This window comes from Saccostrea echinata, unplaced genomic scaffold (assembly GCF_033153115.1).
Source record: "Saccostrea echinata isolate AGI-Se365-2 ecotype Australia unplaced genomic scaffold, CSIRO_AGI_Sech_v1 ptg000001l, whole genome shotgun sequence".
Lineage (NCBI taxonomy): Eukaryota > Metazoa > Mollusca > Bivalvia > Ostreida > Ostreidae > Saccostrea > Saccostrea echinata.
The window spans coordinates 1,492,127-1,514,605 of NW_026889750.1; the positions used below are offsets into that span (position 1 = coordinate 1,492,127).

Below are 22,479 nucleotides of genomic sequence, written 5' to 3' on the forward strand. Positions count from 1 at the left end.
TTGGTATACATTTAGGGAACCAATGCTGACTCCATACATATGGTACCAGAATCTTAAACATCTAACAGCACTTCCATCCAAGAATCTGCTGACTAGAATGGCCTGATCATTGGGGTGTCTTGGGGCTGAACTTTCTATGTATGCAAAGTGACCAGTACTGGATCCAAAAGTGTGGTCAAATGGAGGACCTGTTCCTATAGATGCTGTGCCATTCTGGCCAATTGTCCAATCAAAATCATCCATCAGGGAGTTTTTCCAATCACAGAAGGTTCCATCTTCAAAGTCACATCCAGGTTTTGGTGGGCACACACCACTGGTAATATTGAAGTCATCAATAGCTATGTCTCCTTGATATCCATTACCAACAACTCCATACACAGAGATTCTGAAATCTGTACTGGAAATTATCTGTCTCTGTGCCTTTTTCCAGGCATCTCCTTGGGTTCCATTTCTAGACCAAAATAGGGTTCTATTTTTGTTTGTCACTAAGTAAACATTGAGACTTCCAATGTTGTTTCCAAACATATAGTACCAGAACGTCAGACAATGGCCCTGTGGTGGAGTGGGAGGCAGAGGATTGCTATCCAGGATAGCCACATCACCTCTATGTCTGGGTGCTGAAGTCTCAATGTATGCATAATATCCTTTCCCTGTGGTGTGGTCAAATCTTGGTCCAGTTCCAACACTCTTGGTAGATCCATTTGTCCTTGACCAGTCAAAGTCATCATCAGGAGCCTGGTTCCAGTTACAGAAATTTTGTGAGAAATCACAGACCAAGTTTGGAGGTGGAGCAAGTGGGTAACAATTGGCAAAAGTGATGTCATCTATAGCTATATCATCAGTTGCAGAAGGAGAGAAACCTCTCGATGGGAGAACCTCAAACATTATGCTAAACTTGCCTGTTGTCTTTCCAAGAGACTTGCCAATGTAAGCAGTTCCTTTCTGCCAGGCTGACCCATGAGGTCCACTGTTTCTAAAGAGTGCCGTTTTAGTGTTGTTGACTAGGGCACTGACAATTAAGCTTCCTGCATTTCTTCCATTCATGTTATAGTAAAAGTACATTTCACATGTATCTGCTGAGGGTGGGAGGGCAGGACTCTGAAGCACAGCTTTACTGAGGAAGACTCCAAAAGTTCCTTCCACATATGCATAATGGCCAGCAGATGTGTTGGTGCTATGGTCAGTAACAGGTCCTACAGCAGTTCCACTGTTCTGTGTGCCAGAGTGTCTGGTCCAGTTGTAGCGTCCAGTGCTGAGATCTCGCCATCCACATAATCCATTCTCAAAGTTACAGGGTCCACAAGTGGCTTCATCTGATCCATCTGTGCAGTCAGTATTCCAGTCACACACTTTCTGTGCTGGGATACATGTGGACTGGTCAGCACAAGAGAACTGTCCACTTCCACAAGGGTTAACAGTTGGAGCAGTTGGTGGAATTGTAATTGAGGTTGGGAAAGTTTGATTCAGTTTCTTGCATCCTTTACTGAAGACTGTGTCATCAATAGCAATATCACTGTAGTATCCATTTCCTACCACTCCTTCTAGAAGAACCTGGAATGGGTATGGACTGACAAGATTGACAGTGGTCTTGACCCAAATATCCCCACGATTTCCAGAAACAGTGAACACTTTACTGAGATGGTTATTGGTGTCCTTTGTGTAAACATTCAGAGTTCCCATGGTAGGACCATTCATGTTGTAATAGAAAGTAACTTTGCACTGGTCTTGGGTTTGAGCAGTGTTATACATGCTACTGAGAAGTACAGCATTATCCCCTCGTCTTCTGGGTCTGGAGGACTCTATGTAGATGAACCCTCCAGTTCTGAGTCCTGTGGTGTGGTCTCTTGTAGGTCCAGTTGCTCTTGATGGAGTGGGAGAATTTCTTCGGCTCCAGTCAAATTTGTCTCCTCGGTCTTGTACCCAGTCACAAAGGGAGGTGGAGAAGTCACATCGAGCTGGGAGTTGGTCACAGTGAGCATTTGGTCCAATTTCATCAGTGTTGTCTCCACAGTCATCAGTGTAGTCACAGACTCGGGACATATCCACACATGATCCACGCTGACAAGTGAACTGGGTGGAGGGACAAGAACTCTGTACTGGAGGAAGTCCACAATTCACAAAAGACACATCATCAATTCCTATATCCCCAATCACAGTGTAGCTGCGATAGGCTCGGAACTCAATGTTGAAAGGAGCAGTTCTGCGACCAATGTTGACAGTGTACTTATTCCACTGGTTGCCATGATTTCCATAAATGTTAGCTATGAGTGTGGGTGCTCCTCCTGTTACCACATAGACGTACAATCGACCAATGCGAGTGCCATACATATGATAGTAAAATGTCATCTGACAGGTATCAGCTGCTTGTTGGAGAGTGGGTCCTCTCAGAGCTGCTCGTGAGTTGGCAACTCCATTGCTTGCATCTACATACATGTAATAATGGGTAGCATCTCCATAAGTATGGTCATTTGAGGGTCCCGTGTTGGCAGTCTCCGTACCATTGTTGTGTCTTTCCCAGCGGAATGACCCAGCACTGTTATCAAACCAGCCACAAAGTCCTGAGCTTCCATCAAATGTACAATTACCACAGTTCTTCTCATCTGCTCCATTGGTGCAGTCCCTGTTGAAATCACACTGCTGACTCTGTGTGTAGCTGGTTCCATCCCCACAGCTGAAGGATGTCGGTCCAACTGATCCAGAGCAGACTCCAGATGTCAGGCTTATATCATCAATGGCAATGTCTCCAGTGAACCCTTGACCCTCGACCCCTGTGAAGGTCAGGATGTACTCCACTCGACTGGTAATGTTGACACTGGCTTTGATCCACTTCTGTCCAGTGTTGCCTGTCATTGACCACAGAGGGATAGCAGTGCCATACTGGGTGGAGCCTAAATATTCCTGTCTGAGGCTGAGAGAACCCACTTGTGCACCATACATGAAGTACCAAAAGGAGAAACAGCTAGCAGAGGTGGCTTTTAGAGTGGTGGACTGTAGAACAGCTTTGTCACCTGGTTTTCTTGGAGCAGAGGCTTCAATGTAGGCATAATATCCTGAAAAAGTAAATATAAAAAATATACTTACCGGGTATTTAATTAGACAAGTTAAAAGCTGATGCAGTCATGTGCATCTCTGTGTATTGAAATTATTTTTGATTCTGTTTTCTTTCAAACCAATTTTAATTTTAAGGTATTTTGCAAGAACACTTACCATTGGCATTTCCTACAGTGTGATCAACAGAAGGGCCAGTTCTGGAGCTACCTGTGGCTCCTTTATTTCTCAGCCAATCAAAATCATCCCCTGTCATTGTGTTGGTCCAGGTGCAGAAGTCTGTCTCAAAGTTACAGCTTGCAGGTGCTGGACAGGCTCCATCTTTAATGCTGATATCATCAATGGCAATGTCTCCAAGGTAGGACCTTCCTCTGATTCCCTCAAATGTTACCTAAGCAGAAACAAAGACATTCACTTTTGATACTACATCATGAAGTAGATAAATAAATTGTAAAATGTAGAAGATATTGAAATCTTATTACTCATAAACAAAGTCTAGATTGGACTGGATTTCTCCAAAAAAAAATTATTTGAAGTACTATCTAAATTTTTAATTAAAGACACTTGTACATGTAGTTCCATTCACTGACCTGATAGGGGGAATTGCTGTTGAGAGTAACCTGACCAATACGCCACAAATTGTACTGATTCCTGGACCTGCTCCAGATCACAGGTTGTAGAGTTCCCTGAGAGAAGAGTCTAACATTGAGGGTTCCTACTGCACCATACATGTGATAAAAGAAGGTCATGCAGCGTCCAGTGGTGGGAGGATATGTGGGTGACATGAGTCGGGCCTTCTGACCAGGAAGTCGTGGGGCTGATGTCTCAATGTACATGTAATGACCTGTCATAAAGAAATTTAAGTAAACCATTCAATTGAGCAAATTGTGTTTTATATCGCATTTATATTAAGAATGCAGAATGACTTGACTACATCAATAAATTAGCAGCAATGAAAAGGCAGGACCCTGTATTGAGCAGATATCCTATTAACAGACTTCGTCATCATTATAACAATGAGACAAGACATGTCCTACATGAAAGTTCAGCCCTGTATAGTATCAATAAGACATTTTACCATCATTTGTTCCATAAGTGTGATCTGCACTGGGCCCAGTGCCTCTTGATCCAGTTCCACCAGTATTTCTTGTCCAATCAAAATCATCTGTTTTATCTTGTTTATATCCACACAAATCATTGTTTTCAAAGTCACATGTATCTGTAAATAAAGAAGTAAAAGTTTCTGAATTATCAAAATTGATGGTACAAATGAACACCAGCTACCCTCTACACTTGTTAGAATGATTGTCTGTTATAATTCAACTAGGATTTGTCGTTGCGTTTCACCAACTACAACTGATTTTATTCTATTTCTCAAAATTTATTCCCTCTAATACAACCTGAAGCCAGTTATTAAGTACATGTAGTATATTATTTATACTAACCAGATGGTGGGCAAGCTCCAGTGTTGACAAAAATATCATCTATGGCAATGTCACCTTTGTAACCTTTTCCTACCATGCCCTCTAATACCACCTGGGTACACAAAAAAATAATAACTTGACTGTGTGAAAAAAATCTATTACACCAAAATAGGAAGATTTAAATCATAATTTAGTTAATAACAAGAAAAATATGAGTTTCACTGCTTAACCTTCATTTTCTATCTGGTTCTTGAATGTATAATCATGTACATGTACTTTGTATGGTAACCGTTGTACTTAACTGCATTTGATTGCCCTTTTTTTACCTAGATATTTGTTTAGTTCTTACCTTTAACTTACCTACAATGTATGTTTTTGAGTTGTTTTAGTTATATGTGTGCTGTGTTGTACTGTATTTTGGACTGGTTTACATGTACATATATCTTTGTCTATGTGGTTTTATCTTGAGTGTTCTGAATGTTGTTCATATACATATAGTTCTTATCTCGGTACACATTAAACCTATTTGTCAATAATGGTTGTATACATTTTCTTGAATGCTTGAGAAGTTTTTAATCAATATGTTTGTGTGCTTTCTACCTGAGTTTCAAGTTCTTATACATTTGTCTCTCTGTTTCTCACCTGTATGGTTGATGGAGTTGGGGGATTGAGCACAGCTGAGTTGATGAAGACAGAAGCAAACTTCCATTGTGGTCCTTGATCCCCAATCTTTCTCCAAATGGGTGATCCCAGATTACCATCTTAGAATTCAAACATTATTTTCTAAATTAGCATTTCATCAAACAGATGAAAATAAAAGTCAAAATCTCTATCAAAACTACCCATTTTAGTTCTGTCTTTTTCCATCAATTACTTTTTATTTTTTTTTAGAAATAATAAGTTTTGACCTCTGACCCTTACTTGTTTTGGCATACACATTGAGTCTGTTGATGTCTGATCCATACATGTTGTACCAGAACTTAATACAGGATCCTGTATTATCTATAGAGATCTGTGGACTAACAAACTGGGCAGTGTCATTTGGATGTCTAGAGCTGGCCTCAATATAAATGTAATGACCTGATTCAAAGAAACAATTCATTAATTAAAATTCACATCCAACAAATAATCCAACATTAGTGTTGCTAAAAAAAAAATAGAGAAAAAAAGATCCTATCACAATAAAGATTGTAAAAAAGATTGTTCAAACTAACTACAGTAGTGCTATCTGAGGATAACGTTGTTTCATTTCTGAATCAGTTTTTTATGCCTAACTGTTCTTTAGCGTTTTGCTATGATTCTCACCCTGATTGTTCTGAAGAGTGTGGTCAGACTTGGGACCTGTAAAACCAGATGAGGTTCCTCCAGAATGAGTCGTCCAATCAAATATGTCTGCGTTATGCTCCTGGCTCCACTGGCATGGGTGGGGGCCATCGAATGTACAGTCATACATGGAGGGAGCTGTTTATTGCATTGAAACAAAAACTACTGATGTTTTCACCAATTCATTAAGCATATTTTGTGCACAAGACAAGAATAAGAAATTATCATGTCAGAAAAATAGTATCAGAAACTCACGATAGGACACAGTAGATACTATCATTGGTGTTGTCATAGCAGTTGTTTGTGATGCACATGTTCCGTTCTGGATTGAAACATCATCAATAGCAATATCTCCAGCAAAACCATTTCCTACTTCTCCATCAAATGTGATCTAATAAATACAGCAAAAACCATACAGAATTCAGTCTTAACAGTAGTTATATAGATATTTAATCCATCACAACAAATATCCATATGGATTTTAATTCAAATACAGCAAAAGCCATATCAAATTTAAATCATATACAGTAAAGCTTAGAAAATTTAGTAGTTGCAGGTTTCTTCAAACACAATGAAATGCATATGAAATAATATCATACCTGGAACCATGTGGAGCTTTTGACATCGACATTAGCATGTAGCCAGATATTCTGATGGTTGCCTGTGGCATTCCATAACATTACTGTTCTTGTCGGGTCTGGCTTGTAAAGGCGGAGGGCACCCACATCTGCAGCATAGCACAGGGACAATATTACATGCAGAAGGAAATTTCCATTCATATCAAAATATTCTTATGTCTGAATAGAAAGCTTTCAACTCCTAATTTTATCAGTTAAACCTCAAATGATTCAAGATTATAAAAAACATTGCTATATTGATATTAACTTTTATTGCTTCTAGATAACTACTTACTTGGACCATTCATGTTATACCAGAAACTGATACATGAGCTGGTGGTCGGTGGGAAATACTGACTGTAGAACCAAGCTCTCTGACCACGATTCCGGCCAGTTGTCTCAATGAACATGTAGAATCCTAAAACACAATGCAACATGTTTCAACCTTTCACTGATGATGGAAAGAAATGCATGATGACAAGTGTTGTCTACTTAATCATTAATATATTTTTGTCACATAAGGTAAAACAAAATTACAACAAATCCCAGTGACAGATAAAATTGCCCCCTTAAATGTAAATTCTACTTCATATTTCATTGTGTTTTTTTGTTTCGTTTTGTTTTGTTTGTTTTTCTTGTTTGTTTTTTTTTTTGCATTGTACTTGAGTACAAAAATGACTTCCTATTAAGCAGGTATTCAGTAAAAGGCTGTACATTGTAAATGTTTTTGACTGTGGTTATACTGACCTCTGTCTGAGCCTGTGGTGTGATCTACAGTTGGTCCAGTGTTAGCTGTCAAGGTGGCACCAGCACTTCTCAGCCAATCAAAATCATCTCCTGCCCGTGTATTACTGTACCCACAGGTGTCAGTCTCAAAGTCACAGTAGCCTGGCGGGGGGCATTTACCAGGAAGAATCTTGATGTCATCAAGAGCAGTGTCTCCCATGTATCCGTTACCAATAATTCCCTCAAACACAATCTATAAATAGAGTTTTAATTGCATCAAATACTAATGAACCACTGGTTACAGGCTCTTTAAGTGATAAAGACATTTTAGTTGCATGAAACAGTATAAGATTCTTCGAAACTTTTTGTTTATCACATAGACCCTAAGAAGTATTCCTGATTCAAGAATTAAAGATTTTGACAGAAGCCTAAAAGAAACAGAATCTTAAACTTTTCCAAGCTTGTAAGTCTTGCAATAGAACATTTACACAACAAAATGATTTCATTTATGTGCATTTTATTTACAATTGTAGATATAAAATACATTTTTTTCATTTCTCAGAAAATAATCAGCTGCATAATTCTGACGTACATGTACAGTACAAATCTATAGGAAATAAGCAATATATGCCATTATTTAAATTGACAAACACTTTAAATCAATAATAATTAAGAAAGATACGCGGTCACTTAATTGCATTACTTTAATTATAATAATATGCTGAAAAATTGACATAAACTACTACTTTTCAAACAAGTTTTACAGATTTTAAGTTCCAAGCATTATTAAACTCACCTGGTACACTGAATTTGAATAGACAGTCTGAGACTGGTAGAGCCAGAGTTCAACTGCCTGGTTCCCGACCCTCTGGAACAGCAGTCTGTCAGAGGAACCATCATTGGGACGGAGGTACACATTCAGTTTCCCTGTGTTGTTACCCAGCATGTAGTACCAGAACTGTAGGCAGTCTCCATTGGGTGTGGGTGGGAAGACTCCACTGACGATTCTGGCTGCATCTCCCTGTCTCCTGGGGGCAGAGGACTCAATGAAGATAAAGTAACCTACAAAAATACAAAAAGTTCAGCACTGAGAAATTTTCAATATTCAACTATTTCTTCTGCAAAAAATAAGTTTTTTCATAAATGTCCATCAATATTAAAAGTTATGGATATTTGACACAATATTTGAATATTTCTTAAAACACTGAGCACTTACTCTGTATCAATTACTTATAGAACATTAGGATTACATATAAGACAATGACACTCACCATACTGGCTTTCTGTTGTGTGGTCATAAGGAGGACCTGTGCCTCTAGATAGCGTACCATTTCTCTGTCTTGTCCAATCAAATTGGTCATTGAAGTCCTGTGTCCAGTCGCAGAATCCTGCCTCAAAGTCACATATTCCTAAAATACAAAGAATGAAAGATATTTCTTTCTCAAAATTCATCACAAAATCATCATATTCATTGTTTTAAAAAAAAACCTTGGTTCAATAAAACAAAAGACAAAATATCAGTTTATTATATCATGATGTTAGGACTCTTACGTTTTGGGGGACACGGTCCAGTCACAACACTGATGTCGTCTAACGCTATGTCTCCTTGCCAGCTACTTCCTACAACTCCCTCAAACACAATCTATGTAACAGAGAACAATTTCAATTTTAGATGATAATTTCCTGCATCCCTAATATATACATGCATTTTTTTTAAATCATTAAATAATCTTGACATTTTATAATAGATTTCTTGTAATTCTACAACATTGAAATTCTCAAATAATTATCAAGATTTTTAAAAAATAAATACATGTAATACCTTTATATACATCCATAATAGAGTACTCTAATCTAAATTTTATTTTGGTGAAGGAGTATAATATATTGTTTAATCAATCGCATTTATATTAAAGTCCTAATCTCAAGTTACTATTGCAGCAAATAAATTGGCCAGTCATTACCTCATATGGCTGAGAACTCTTGACAGTTTGTAATCCTTGTTTCCAGATATTTCCCTGAGTTCCAGATCGAGTCCAGATGAGAGATCTGTTCCCACTCGGAGTTTGCTGGTAGATATTCAGTGTGTTGACGTGAGCTCCAAACATGTGGTACCAGAATCGCAGACACATTCCAGTGAGAGGCGTGGCTTTATTTATACCTGATGAGATAACTGCCCTTTGACCTGGACGGCGAGGGGCTGAGGTTTCCATGTAGATGTAAAATCCTATAAACAGAGTCATTTCTTGTGTTGTAAATAAAAAATTCTAAAATCTGTTCATTTTATCATTTCTCTTAGTGTCTGAAAGCAATGAGTCTTGTATCTTTATCATAAAACATTGTAGTGCAATTTATTTTTTTTTTCACAAGAAAGGTAGTGTTACCTTTTCCTGTTGTGTGGTCACGATCAGGTCCTGTTCCTACGGTGGGTGAACTGATATTAGTTCTTGTCCAGTCAAAATCATCTTTCTGATCCTGTGTGTACCCACACCATCCCGACTCAAATGTACAATTTAGAGCTATAATAGACATGAAACTTTTACATGTAGGAGGGTAACAACTATCTCAAGGATAATACTGGCATGGCTGTCAAAGAAATCACAATTATGAATTTTTTTTGAAAGAATATCATACTGGGAATGTTACGTATGTATTATAAAGATAACACTGCTATGGCAGTCAATGAAAAATAAAATAGCAATACCCTAATGCTACACATGTACCAATATAGCTGTTGTTAAATAAACAAGATTTTATGTGGAATACCATTTGTTGATGCATTGAAAATGGTGACAGGGTTACACTGTTGAAACACAACATCATCAATGGCCATGTCAGAGTTGGGGATCCCCGAGTTTGGCGCAAAAGATTTAGTAGGATTGGCTTCAATTTGCACCTAGGAAACATAATGAAAGAAGATCAGTCAAAACCAATGACATGATAATTTCTTTTTAATAACCATCTGAAGCATTAATACTTCAAATTTGTAAAAAAAAAAAAAAAAAAAAAAAAACGGGGAAAAGAAAAGAAAAAAAAATTATGGCAAATTAAAACCTTTAACATTCTATTATATATAGTTAAACACTTCATAAATTTGCCTGGTAATATTAAGACAATGTGTGACTCTACTTTGTATCCTGCTGGAAGTTGACCAATATCTGCTCTTCCCAGCTGCCAGCCATTTCCCATATTGTTACTTTGTGAGAAAATGTAGGTCTTATCACTTGGATTGTTGCTGTTGACAACCAAAACACGAATGTTTCCTGAAAATTGCAAAGTTATTTTTTATTATGTCATACATTAAAAGAGAGTTTGAAGATTTTATCTGACATAATGAAAAAAATTGAATCCTCGGTCATTTCAGAAAAGAAATGAAAAGATATCTTAATTTTTCCTTCAAAATCCTTTACATGCACAAATAATTCATCACAAATGATTTACCAGCTCCAAGTCCAAACATGTGGTAGTAGAAAGTCACATGACAGCTTGGTCCTGTGGCTCCTAGAGGTGGTGTCTCCATGCGGGCCCGGCTGTAGAATACTCCAGAGGCTCCCTCTACCAGCATGTAGTGACCGGCAGCCGTGCCATTGGTGTGGTCAGTCTTAGGACCACCTGTCCCAGGGGAGGATCCCTGGAAGATGTGCCAGTTGTATCGTCCACTGCTGACATCTTTCCATCCACATTGACCATTCTCAAAAGTACATGTGCCTGTAAAAAATCATCTCTCCCAGTCAAAGATGCATTCATTCACAATCGGAATTGCAAAATTACATACAGCAAGCACACAGAATAAAAAATACTATCAAAAAGCTCATATATTTATGAAATAGAATCCTTTATTTTAAACATCCTTATCCCTAAATAAAACTATATCAAGTAAATTGATCAAAAACAAAATGATCCCCTACCACACTTGGCTTCATCAGATCCATCAGAACACTGAGATGTAAAATCACAGACTTGGGAGGATGGGATGCATGCTCCCGAGGTACAGGCAAAACTGTTATTACCACAAGGGTTGGGTGTGGTTACAGGGGGTGGAGACCCTGAGGGTAGGGTATTTCCTGAGAACAAAAAATAACTTTACTTGAAAACTACTCAAAAGTACATGTATATACATATAACTAGAACTATGCATCAATTCATGGTCTAAAAAGAAATAATACATTGAAAATTGGTTCGGGGGCTATTGGTTACCTTTGTTTATTTAAAAAAACAAAGAAAATAATGACACAAATTGAACAAAGTTTTTGAAAACTTTGTTCCATGATTACTACCAAGAAACAGTGAAATAACTGGTATCAACACCCACAAGCTGTAAATGTATACACTTTTCTATTATCTTTAAAATTTCAATATTCAATTGACAATTTAAAAGAATATGTGTGTGATTTTACCTGGACCATTCATCAGAATACAGCCTGGTGTCATTGAAACATCATCAATTCCAATATCTCCCAAATAACTGCCAACAACTCCCTCAATGACAACCTGCACATAGAGACTCACTACACTTACATATTCTCTAATTTATGTTAAAAACAAAGTGGGACCAAGTGTAAACTTGGGAGTATGCAAGTTTATACATATTGAATACAAGTTGTTCAGATTTAGAAAGTTCATCTCTAGATGTAAAACTATCTTAGTCAGCATTTTTCTCTTTATTCTTTTATCAATCTATGAATGTCTGACATAGTCTGACATCAAGAGAAAATATCAAATTTAGAATATTTAATTTAATTGTTTTATTTGAAAATTTATCATGTTTTGATTACAAATACATACATACATAAATATTCAATTTTAGAATTATTTCATTTCAACAATTCAGCTAATGCCTATCAGTATAAAATTTAAGACCAAAATCTGTCATAACCTTATTACAGGTTTTCAATGACACATCATCTGAAATCTTTTATTTCATTTTACCTGGAATGGTTTGGTCTCATTGATTACAAGATCAACTCTCTCATAGAAGTCCCCAACATTTCCAGATTTGGACCAGATTTTGTTCTTTGGTCCTGTCACAGTTTCTCTGGTGTAGACATTTAGTGACCCAATGCCTCGACCAAACATATGGTAGAAGAATCGAATCTGAACAGTAAAAAGAAACAATTCCAGATACTTTTCTTTAACATGAGTCAGCTTTTTGCTTGTAAATGCAGATTGATACAAAAACTTTTGGACATTTTTCAAATGAGAAAAAGACCTGCTCATACATATATTTCTAATTAACAAGAATAATTTAAAATGATATGTGCCATGCTGATTTTGCACACAATTAAACAGCAAGTGATGAATTCAATTATTCTTGCACTACATTTTACAGTTTCTGCACTGAGTTTTGAAATTTAAGAACAGTGAACTTACAGCACAGACATTTGGGTTATTATTGGGAGGAACAGCCTTAAACAGAGGACTAATAAGACGGGCCATGTCTCCTCGTCTTCTCGGTGCTGAGGACTCGATGAACATGTAGTAGCCTGATGCTGTACCCCGTGTGTGATCTCTGGAGGGGCCTGTTCCGTAAGTCGCTGTGTGACCGTTAGCTCTAATCCAGTCAAACCTATCCGTTTTATCCTGTGTCCAACTACAGATGCTTCTCTCAAAGTTACAAGAGGCAGGATAATTTGCTATTAAGAGAGAAGTAGAATCAATTTACACTTCCTTCTTTAAAAACTCTTTTATTTGTAATGATACCTTAACATTTTTTTAAAAACATACTGCAAGTAGCAGGGTCTTCATCAGAGCCATCTCCACAGTCGTCATTGAAGTCACACCTCTGGTTGTTGGCTATACATCCTTTGTTGATTTTACAGTGGAACTGGTAAGGGGAAGGACAGGAGGCTTGCGGGGCTGCAGAAAAAAAATAAAAATTACCTCCTCTGGAATTTCAAGTTTTTTTTCCTTTTTGAAGTGCTAACAATAGTCAGAGCACGTGGATTTTATCTTTTATTTCTTTTTTAAATTCTACTTTGACTAGTTTTCAATCGTCTTTTATACACAAGGTTATAATGCTTTTATTAGAATTTAACTATTTCAATAGATAACCTGGATAATTGCAGTTGATAAGTTGAAGGTCATCTATGGCAATGTCTCCCTGGACACTGTAGGTACGAGTGGCTTGAATCACAAGCTGGGGATAAGAATTGTAATCATTCATGTACAGATATATAAAACTTCTTCATGTATTTTAAATAAAAACTAAGGAAATAGAGACATTGTTAATACTTTGTAAGACTTTATTAAGGACAGATTTTGACTTGAAGCAGAAGCTGATGAGTATTTGATTAAGTACCGTGAATGCTCTATCTACTCGTCCTATGTCAATGGTTGCTTTCTTCCAGTTTCGTCCCTGGTTACCTCGAAGTCTCCAAATCTCTGTGTCTCTGTTACTTTCTCTTATCAGAACACGCAGTTTACCTATACCTGTTAATCATTCAAAAGTTAGAGAAATTTGAATTACTTCATATAAGAACAATCAAATATGGGTGTAAACAAGCATGCTTTGAGACTACCCACTAAAAGCAGTGTCAATATAATTTTGTTAAGTGACTGGTGACTAACCTGTGCCATACATATTATACCACATCTGGAACTGGCATGTGGAACTACAGGCCTGTAGAGTGGGTCCAGTGAGCTCAGCCAGACTAGTAAAGGAACCCAGGCTTGCATCAATGTACAAGTAATGACCTGTCAAAGCGAAATACCAAAACTAGACATTAAAAACAAAAGGCAGGACTGATTTTCAAAAAGTATACACTAAAGAGTGTCTTATAATTTTTAAAAAAATCATTATAAAGTGATAGAAAGAGGAAGTGTAGTTGCTTGTTTGAGAGAGGGGAGGTGTAATTACCTGCAGAGTTTCCAATGGTGTGGTCATACCGGGGTCCAGTATTTGCAGTGGCAGTCTGGTTTCCCCCTCGGCTCCAACCAAATGACCCTGTCCCTGAAGCTACCCAAGAACAGAGGTCCTGCTCAAAGTCACAGGCACCTTTCATAAGACAAAGAAAGAGGTTATCACCATATAGTATAAGATTTTTTTTTTTAAGTAAATGTCTTTCAAAAACATTATCATTATATTCCAAGTCCACAATTAACTATTAGAAAATGTTTCTTTTTCAAAACACTTACCACAGTTTGATTCATCTGCTGCATTAGAACAGTCCCTGATGAAGTTACATACTTTGGTTTGAGGGATTTTTGTGTTAAGGGGGTCCCGACATGAGAAGCTTCCATTTGTGTTGGGCTCTGTTCAAATGTACACAATATTACATAGTACATTACCTGTACCACAATACTGACATGGCTATATGCACAACTGAACTAATATTGCAACACCACCCAGTTAAACTCAGTATTGTAAAACACATGTATTTTTGTATCAGAAAAAAATTCTGGCACAAACCTGCTGAACATTCAAAGTTGTCGAGAATGAAATCGTCCACTGCTATGTCACCCTGGTTACCACTACCAACATCACCTTCCACATAGATCTAACACCACCATAAAAAATACGATATCTTATACATAATACAACAAAGGTTAAAAAAAAAAAATCAGGTTGATATGAAGGAAATTGATTAAGATTTTCAAATTTCTATTCTTTGAACATATTACCCGAATCACACGGAATACTTGAAAAATGTCAACTGAAAAATACAGGTCCTAACATGCAAACTATATCATAAAACAGTTACTTACATAGAAAGGGGCATAGGCATTACTCATGCTGACATTGCCCTGCTTCCACTGGGCACCTTGGTTTCCACTTATACTCCACACTTGTTTTTTGTAGGTAGGGGTACCAGACATGACCTGGGAGATGTTGAGGCTACCAACATTTGCACCATACATGTAATACCAGAATCTGAAGCAATAGGGGGCCACAGGAATTATCTGAGAGGAGAGGATTGCATTGTCTCCTGGCTTTCTGGGTGAACTGGATTCAATATACACATAGAAACCTGTAAAATGATTCAGGGTTAGAAAAGATTGGGGGGGGGGGGGGGGGGGGGGAAGGTTTGAATCTCAAAAATTGAATTGATTTAGAACTGATAGTTGTAAAAACAGCATAAATCTGTCTTCTTCTTCTCCTCTTGTGGTCTGATTCAGTGTCATGAGGTAAATGTTACCTGATAAAGATCCTATTGTGTGATCAATTCCAGGACCAGTCAGTAATGAAGGGGTGTGACCTGAACGTCTTATCCAATCAAATTTATCATCTCGTCTCTGGGTCCAGCTACAGAGGTCAGATTCAAAGTCACAACTAGCCAATCCTTGACAAACTCCTGGGGTCAGTTTGATGTCATCAATGGATATGTCTCCTTTATAACCACTTCCTCTTATGCCTTCAAACACAATCTGAAAAAAAAACATTCATGGTAAAAATGAAAGAACAATAACAAGACTTTACAAAGTATAGCCAATTTTACAATCACACCCATATTGCTGTGCCCCTACCTTATATGCCCCCTGTACTTGTAATGTTATTTGAGATTGGCGCCATTGGTTGCCCTGGTCACCAGACAGTGTAAAGAGAGGGGCACTGAGCTTGTTGTAGGAGCTGGTGTAGACATTGAGTGTTCCAATGGAGAGTCCATACATGTGGTACCAGAAGGTCAGACACTGGCCATTAGTGGCAGGGTACTGTGGACTCAGAAGTCGAGCTTTGTCTCCCTGTACTCGAGGTGCTGAGGACTCGGTAAACATGTAGTGGCCTGGGGTTAAAATAAACATTTACATCAAATTACTACAAATTTTTATCCCACTAAAGATTACCCATAATACACAATTCATAGTATTGGGTCTGTGTCCACATAAATCATTTGGTAATTTGGGTTTTCATTATAGTATATGCTTGAAATTACAATTTGGGCAAGTACTGTGAAAACAGACAGTTTTACAACATTTATACAACTGTCAAAATGTACCAGCTATGGTTCCATAAGTGTGATCATTGGTGGGCCCTGTTCCAGTGGAGCCAGTTCTTCCTGCCTGTCTTGTCCAATCAAAGTTGTCTGTAGGATCCTGTTGGTAGTTACAAATGTTGGCATCCTCAAAGTCACAGGTGGCTGAAGGAAAAAATTATCCAACATATAATCACACGTATAGAATTTCCCAGTAAAACCCTTTTTTTTCCATTACAATCATTACAACCAAAACTGGACATTTTCCATGCATGAATTATCTACAATCATTGTACAAATTAATATATTGTGCAAGTTCTCTTCTATTAAGGTTTTGTTCACCAAAATATTAATCGTTAGGCCTTTTCACAGAAAATCTTACAACAAAAATTAAAACTTTAAAAATCCATATTTTCTTTGTTTAAAAATCATATGATATTAATTTTTTCTAAAAGATTATTCACAATACATTCAAACGTAAAAAGAAATATAAGATTTTTTATCATCTACAATAGCATCGATATATTTTTAAGAGAATTAGAAAATTTCTGTTTTAGGCATAAGATATTTTGTGAAAAGTCCACATCTCCAAATTTGTTTCAAATCAATTAGTTTAGCAGTTTATAACAAGTGGTACATGTAATACAGTCGGGGTAATACACTGTTATAGCAAACATGCTTACAATGATTTCACGCTTACAGCAAGATGATTTTCATTCCTCATGGTTATAAAAGGTATTGTAAACTAAACAGATATTATAACAAATTACATTAAAATAGTTCATCCCTTGCTCTTTGTATAAGCATCTTGTACTATACAGTAAATTGATATTATGGACCCCTCATTAATCATAAACATCCATGCATATGAACGGCATAAGATATTTACTTGAGAGAGCATTGTTGCAAGGTCCATTGAGAACAGAGATGTCATCCAGTGCCATGTCTCCTTGGTAACCACGTCCTGTGATACCCTCAAAAACAACCTGGGAGTATAAAACCAAAAGATTTTCATGAGCAAAATGACCATAACAATGTGCAAGTACTAATCAGCTATCAGCTATTTTTCACAAAGAATAATCGGGAAATTACCTTAGTTAAAATAATTACATTATGTGAGTAATTTTTTTTTATCACAGGTACTTTTTTTACCATAATTTATCTGCTGAAATTTTGAAAACTAGACTGAATCAATTTTTAACCCTAAATGGATCATCAGGTGGTTGTATGGGGACAAAATCCCTGAAAATTGGTATGCTTAGCAGAAAATATTTAAAAGAGGGAACTAACTCTTGTGATTCAAATGACAACTACTGTGGAATCATCATTGTTCGTGGGGGATCAATGTTCGTGGATTTCGTGGGTCACCCTTACCCACGAATTTACATCCCCACGAACAATTTTTTTGTCAATGTACTGATTAATTAAATCTACCAAATAAACAAGCTGCCCGCGAAATTACATCCCCACGAACCAATAAAATTTTGCTTGCCCACGAACATTGACCCCCACGAATTTAAATGATTCCACAGTAATGGTAGTGCCTGACTGTTAAGTTATGGTCTCATTTTCCTCAATCTTTGAAAGCTTTAAAATTCAGTTCTCCACAGAAATGCACACAAAGGCAGCAAACACACCAAGGCCCTTCTATAATAAACTCATCAAGTCTCAGATCTCAGGTACTTCTACAATATACTAACCAAATCTCCATTCTGCGGTAGTACATCTACTTTAGCATTGAACCAACGATTTCCTTGATTTCCAATCTTTGTCCACAGTGGCTGGCTGAGTGTCCCAGCATGCTTCAGTCTCAGGTTAATTCTATTAATATTAGCACCATACATGTGGTACCAGAAGTTCACACAGACCGTAGTGGAAACAGACACTGGGGGACTCAACAAACGAGCTGTTTTGTTATTATTAACACTGGCTTCTGTATAGATATAGTATCCAGTCTTGCCACCTGTTGTGTGATCAAAGGAGGGGCCTGTTCCTCCGGATGCTGTTCCACCTGAGTCTCTGGTCCAGTCAAGGTTTTCTGTTTTGTCTTGTTGCCAGTTACAAAGGTCTCTCTCAAAGTTACAAGTCAATAAAGGAGCTGTGTCAGAATAGAAAAAAAAATTATGAAAGTCTATGTATTATATCCGAAGACATTAAAATTTAATGACCATATAAAACTTGTATTTGTATCAAAAATTTATGGTATATTAAAATATTTTTACCACTTACGTATTATCATTGAAATTAGAGGCTAACATGCAATGAAAGATCTTTACCAAAACAATTACTGACCTTCAGTATAAAGTATAAATTTCATTTCTGAATGAGGATTTACCTGCAGAGGGTCCTGGGGTGGGTGGAGACACAGATGTAGGCCCCGTGGGCTGTAGATTGCATGTTCCGTCTAATAAGCTGATATCATCCAGAGCAATGTCTCCATGGTAATCTGTTCCCCGCACTCCCTCAAACACAATGTTGTAAGCAGAGTTGGTTGTTATAGTGGCTTGACCTTGGAACCAACCTTTGCCCTTGTTACCCGAGGCTGTAAATATTGTCCGATTGGCTGATCCAGATACTAGGTATACGTTAAGGGTTCCAATGCCTGCAGTAAAATGACAAATTTCCAGTTAAAAAAATCTTCTGTATTTGCATTTTTGTAAATGGACATTTTTTCTTACATTACAAAGAATTATTAAGAACGTTAACTTGAAAATATCCTTGATGCTCTTGACTGCAAATTTCTGTGCAAATCTGACTCTGTGCAAATCTGACTTGAAGGGACTAATTTGGCTATAGATGTAGACCACTCAATTTAATGTAGGATATAAAAGAGATAATATATTTATCTAAAAACGTAAACTAGTTCTTAAACATCTCTTTCCTGTAAAAAGATATTTGTATTTTAATGGGGCCAACTTACCACTTCCATACATGCTGTACCAGAACTGCAGACATTTGCCCGTGGTGGCGGACAGAGAGGAACTCTTCAGCCAGGCTCTGTCTCCAAGCTTCTGAGGGTTACTGCTCTCAATAAACATGTAGTATCCAGAACCGGAGTTTGTCGTGTGGTCTACAGTGGGGCCAGTGTAAAATGAGGGGGACAGACCTTTGCTTCTTGTCCAATCAAATTCATCTCCCTGGACGTTAGAGTAACCACATAGGCCTTGTTCGAAATTACAGGAGCCTGGGGCAGGGCAAGCACCAGGGACAATGGAAACGTCATCAATTGCAATGTCACTGAAGTAGGAGGAGCCGACAACTCCTTCAAACACAACCTGCAAATAAGAGTATCCATTGTTTACAAAAAATCTATATTCCAATCATGAATACTGAAAATATAAAAATCAAAATCTGTGTGTGTGATATACTGTTGATTCCTTAATATATGCGAGGAATTAATTATCGTGTAATTTCGCAAAAAGCACGACTCGCAAAATAAAGTTACTCGCTTTCATTTTTATGGTGCTGAAATCCATGTAAAATCTCTTGATCAACCATCACCACGCGAATTATTGTTCTAGCGAATTGACATCAAAGAGCCATTTCGCGATAATAAGGACTTGCTTAAATTAAGGAATTTACGGTAAAACTTTTTTTTGTGTGTGAAAAGGAAAATGTTCTTTTGAATGTTTGGTGACCAAGAACACAGACAGGAATACCAAATATCATGGCTAGGGTTTTCCTAATAATTTTTGCCTCCACTTTTTTCAGGAAATAAATTTTAAAATCTAATAAATAGTTCAAACATCTTCATTAGTAAAAAATAACTTATAGCAGTAAAATTACCTGGAATTGGCTGGAGCTAGTCAGAGTGACCTGAGCAACCAACCATTTTCTTCCCTGATTCCCTGATTTTGTCCACACTGGGCTGCCAAGGGACCCTGAGGTCTTGGTGTATACATTGAGTGTACCCATGGTTCTACCATTCATGTTGTAATAGAATGTCAGGCATTCTCCATTGGAGCTTGGTAGGATGGGACTCACAAAGCGAGCCTTTTGTCCACTTGTTCTTGGTCTTGAGGCCTCAACATACATGTAATAACCTAAAATAATGCAATTTGTCACCATTACATGCATAACTTCAAGAGTTGGATAAAAATAACAACTAAATTTAAGGCTAAAACCATTGTAAGTAAGCCACTCTATGTAATTCTGAAATCTTTTCTTTTTGAAATGACCTTAACCTACCTGAACCTGCTCCTGTAGTATGATCACCAACTGGTCCTGTGCCAAAACTACCTGTATTGTTGGAGTGTCTCAACCAATCAAAATCATCTGATGTGTCTTGCATCCATCCACATGTACCAGTCTCAAAGTCACAATGAGCTAAAGGAATTAATAACAGGTACAAAATAATGACATTAATCGATCAAAAGAAATTTTCAAAGAAACAAAGTATACCAAATTTACCACGAAAGGCTCAGAGACATTGTATGTGCCACTGGGTAGAATAACTGAAAAGATTTTGTGTTGCTTACTTGAGGTTGACACTTGTTGTGGCAGTGATGAGTTGACACAGGGTTGAGTGTCAAACTGAATGTCATCTATTGCAGTGTCTCCTGCCCAGCCATTACCAACAAATGCCTGGATCATCAGCTACAATCAATATTCAATGTAATCTGGTAACAAATACATGTATTATCAACCCTGCATAAAATTATACTTCAAGTCCCTACTTCCATACCTCTTATACAGCTGTTCAGTTTTTTTTTGACCGGACATAGTGTGCCCCCCTTCACTCCTAGAGATCTGACCTACCTGGAAGTCTGTTGTACTGTTGACATTAATCACTGCTTGTTTCCACTGGTTCCCCTGGGTCCCTCCTTTGGTGAATTGGAGGATCTTCTTGCCTCCTATCATGCTGTAGACACTGAGGACACCAATTTGTGGACCAAACATGTGGTACCAGAACGTGAAACAGTAGCCAGAGAGGCCAGTGGGGGGAATGATGGGGGACAGGAGAACCGCACTGTCCGAGTATTTATGACCAGAAGCCTCTATGTAGAGGTAGTTTCCTACACATAATAGGATAGAATGCGTTGTATTTTTTCAAATTAATTGGATATGATGATAACAAGATTGTTCAATTTTGGGAATTGTAAGTAAACTGTGAGAATTAACTGTAAATAAATTTTGAAAAGATTTTATAACATTTGTAACATTTAAATAGTACTTTAAATTATTAGATATTTACCAACTGTACTTCCACCATTTGGATCTAGAAAGAAAATGTTATGAAAATTAAGTATCTCTCATACAATGATTATAATACTCTATCATGTTTTAACTGTGTTTGTCATACATGATATCATTATTTTGCATTTCCTTACCCAGATTCTGGGTGTGGTCTGTTAAGGGTCCAGTTCCCCGGCTTGGAGTGGTGCCATTGTTAAGTGACCAATCAAATGTATCAGTCGTACTCTGTTTCCAGTTACAGATGCCACTGTAGTCAAAATTACATGCAACATCCTGATATCCTGGAGATATAATTAAATATCTTAATATGTGTACATTATCCCTTTAGTTAGTTTTCATTTTCCAAATATACAGTACAAATGAGATTGGGAAATAAAGAAAAAAGTATTTATACATGTACTTGGAAAATAATTATCCTACAGATAAACAGTGTAAATTTGACTCAAATTTGGAAGAACTGTATATGGATTTTTAAAAATTTTTTTGTAAAATATTGTTCCTTATTTTTTACACTCCAATGGTTGCAACTGGCTAAAAATAACATTTTGTCTGCAGTAAATACATATGCATATTGAGGTTACCCACCTCCTTGTGAAGTACTTGCAATGTCTGGAGTAGTTGTACAGCCTGATGTCAGGTCTACTGTGATGTCATCAACTGCTATATCACCTCTGTAACCCTTCCCTCGCACACCTTCAAACATCAGCTGGAAGGGTTTACTAGAGTACTGACTGGGAATGTTCATCTGTCCCTGCTGCCATGAGTTTCCACTCTGTCCACTCAGCTGCCAGAGTCGTGCTTCACTTGTGGTGGAATCAGAGGTGGTGTTCGTTAGCACATATACACTGAGTGACTCAATGTCTGCTCCATACATGTAGAAGTAAAAACTTAGACAGGCAGCGTTAGTTTGTGCTGGGAAGGCCAGACTAACATATCTAGCTTTGTCTCCTTGAACTCTGGGGGCGCTTGTCTCAATGTAGATGTAGTGTCCAGAGGAGTTCTGGAATGTATGGTCGAATGGAGGACCAGTAAATCCACTGGTTGTCCTACCACTTGATACCAGCCAGTCAAAGTTGTCATTCACTAGAGTGTTGGACCAGCTACAGGGTGTTTCAAAGTTACAGGCACCTGTCACAAGAATTTTACGTTTAGAAAAATGACAATTTAAAAATAAAATGAATCACATGAAAATTAAACCAAAGTTAATATATATTTTTTTATGGGAACAGCCTTGTT

General features: G+C 37.4%; 2 protein-coding genes across 2 annotated transcripts in view; both read right to left on the bottom strand.

The window, feature by feature from the left end:
- Positions 1-539: 539 nt before the first annotated feature.
- On the bottom strand, positions 540-2,663 carry LOC133181618 (MAM and LDL-receptor class A domain-containing protein 1-like). The gene is made up of 3 exons (XM_061316167.1): positions 2,546-2,663; positions 685-2,423; positions 540-617 (listed from the first exon to the last, which is right to left on the bottom strand). The coding sequence occupies exons 1-3, from the start codon at positions 2,661-2,663 to the stop codon at positions 540-542; spliced, it is 1,935 nt and encodes a 644-aa protein (XP_061172151.1).
- The window catches only part of LOC133182779 (MAM and LDL-receptor class A domain-containing protein 2-like), a 67,375-nt gene continuing 47,497 nt past the window's right edge, over positions 2,602-22,479 (bottom strand). The window contains 47 exon segments of the mRNA XM_061317628.1: positions 2,602-2,928; positions 2,931-3,050; positions 3,208-3,439; positions 3,639-3,892; positions 4,127-4,267; positions 4,494-4,584; positions 5,115-5,233; positions 5,394-5,552; positions 5,778-5,933; positions 6,051-6,186; positions 6,395-6,522; positions 6,708-6,830; positions 7,160-7,391; positions 7,935-8,200; positions 8,410-8,547; positions 8,690-8,780; positions 9,103-9,365; positions 9,523-9,657; positions 9,905-10,034; positions 10,268-10,401; positions 10,580-10,846; positions 11,047-11,202; positions 11,536-11,629; positions 12,068-12,232; positions 12,509-12,771; positions 12,863-12,994; positions 13,190-13,274; positions 13,437-13,567; positions 13,706-13,831; positions 13,995-14,132; positions 14,273-14,389; positions 14,547-14,634; positions 14,843-15,105; positions 15,274-15,502; positions 15,602-15,858; positions 16,072-16,212; positions 16,937-17,033; positions 17,748-18,145; positions 18,383-18,649; positions 18,968-19,322; positions 19,834-20,090; positions 20,236-20,373; positions 20,526-20,643; positions 20,806-21,062; positions 21,242-21,265; positions 21,378-21,524; positions 21,829-22,371. Of these exon segments, the coding sequence (XP_061173612.1) occupies positions 2,729-2,928; positions 2,931-3,050; positions 3,208-3,439; positions 3,639-3,892; positions 4,127-4,267; positions 4,494-4,584; positions 5,115-5,233; positions 5,394-5,552; positions 5,778-5,933; positions 6,051-6,186; positions 6,395-6,522; positions 6,708-6,830; positions 7,160-7,391; positions 7,935-8,200; positions 8,410-8,547; positions 8,690-8,780; positions 9,103-9,365; positions 9,523-9,657; positions 9,905-10,034; positions 10,268-10,401; positions 10,580-10,846; positions 11,047-11,202; positions 11,536-11,629; positions 12,068-12,232; positions 12,509-12,771; positions 12,863-12,994; positions 13,190-13,274; positions 13,437-13,567; positions 13,706-13,831; positions 13,995-14,132; positions 14,273-14,389; positions 14,547-14,634; positions 14,843-15,105; positions 15,274-15,502; positions 15,602-15,858; positions 16,072-16,212; positions 16,937-17,033; positions 17,748-18,145; positions 18,383-18,649; positions 18,968-19,322; positions 19,834-20,090; positions 20,236-20,373; positions 20,526-20,643; positions 20,806-21,062; positions 21,242-21,265; positions 21,378-21,524; positions 21,829-22,371 (8,501 nt within the window). The 3' untranslated portion in view covers positions 2,602-2,728.

Bases quoted from the DNA above. Each gene is read 5' to 3' on its own strand.
- LOC133181618 (XM_061316167.1), bottom strand. From the start codon at position 2,663: ATGGAACCAGCTACACACAGAGTCAGCAGTGTGATTTCAACAGGGACT. The intron at 2,424-2,545 runs GTTTGATAACAG...ACATGTATGTAG, and splicing joins AGCTCAGGACTTTGTGGCTG to ATGCAAGCAATGGAGTTGCC. The intron at 618-684 runs GTTGGAACTGGA...TTGAGACTTCAG, and splicing joins CAAATGGATCTACCAAGAGT to CACCCAGACATAGAGGTGAT.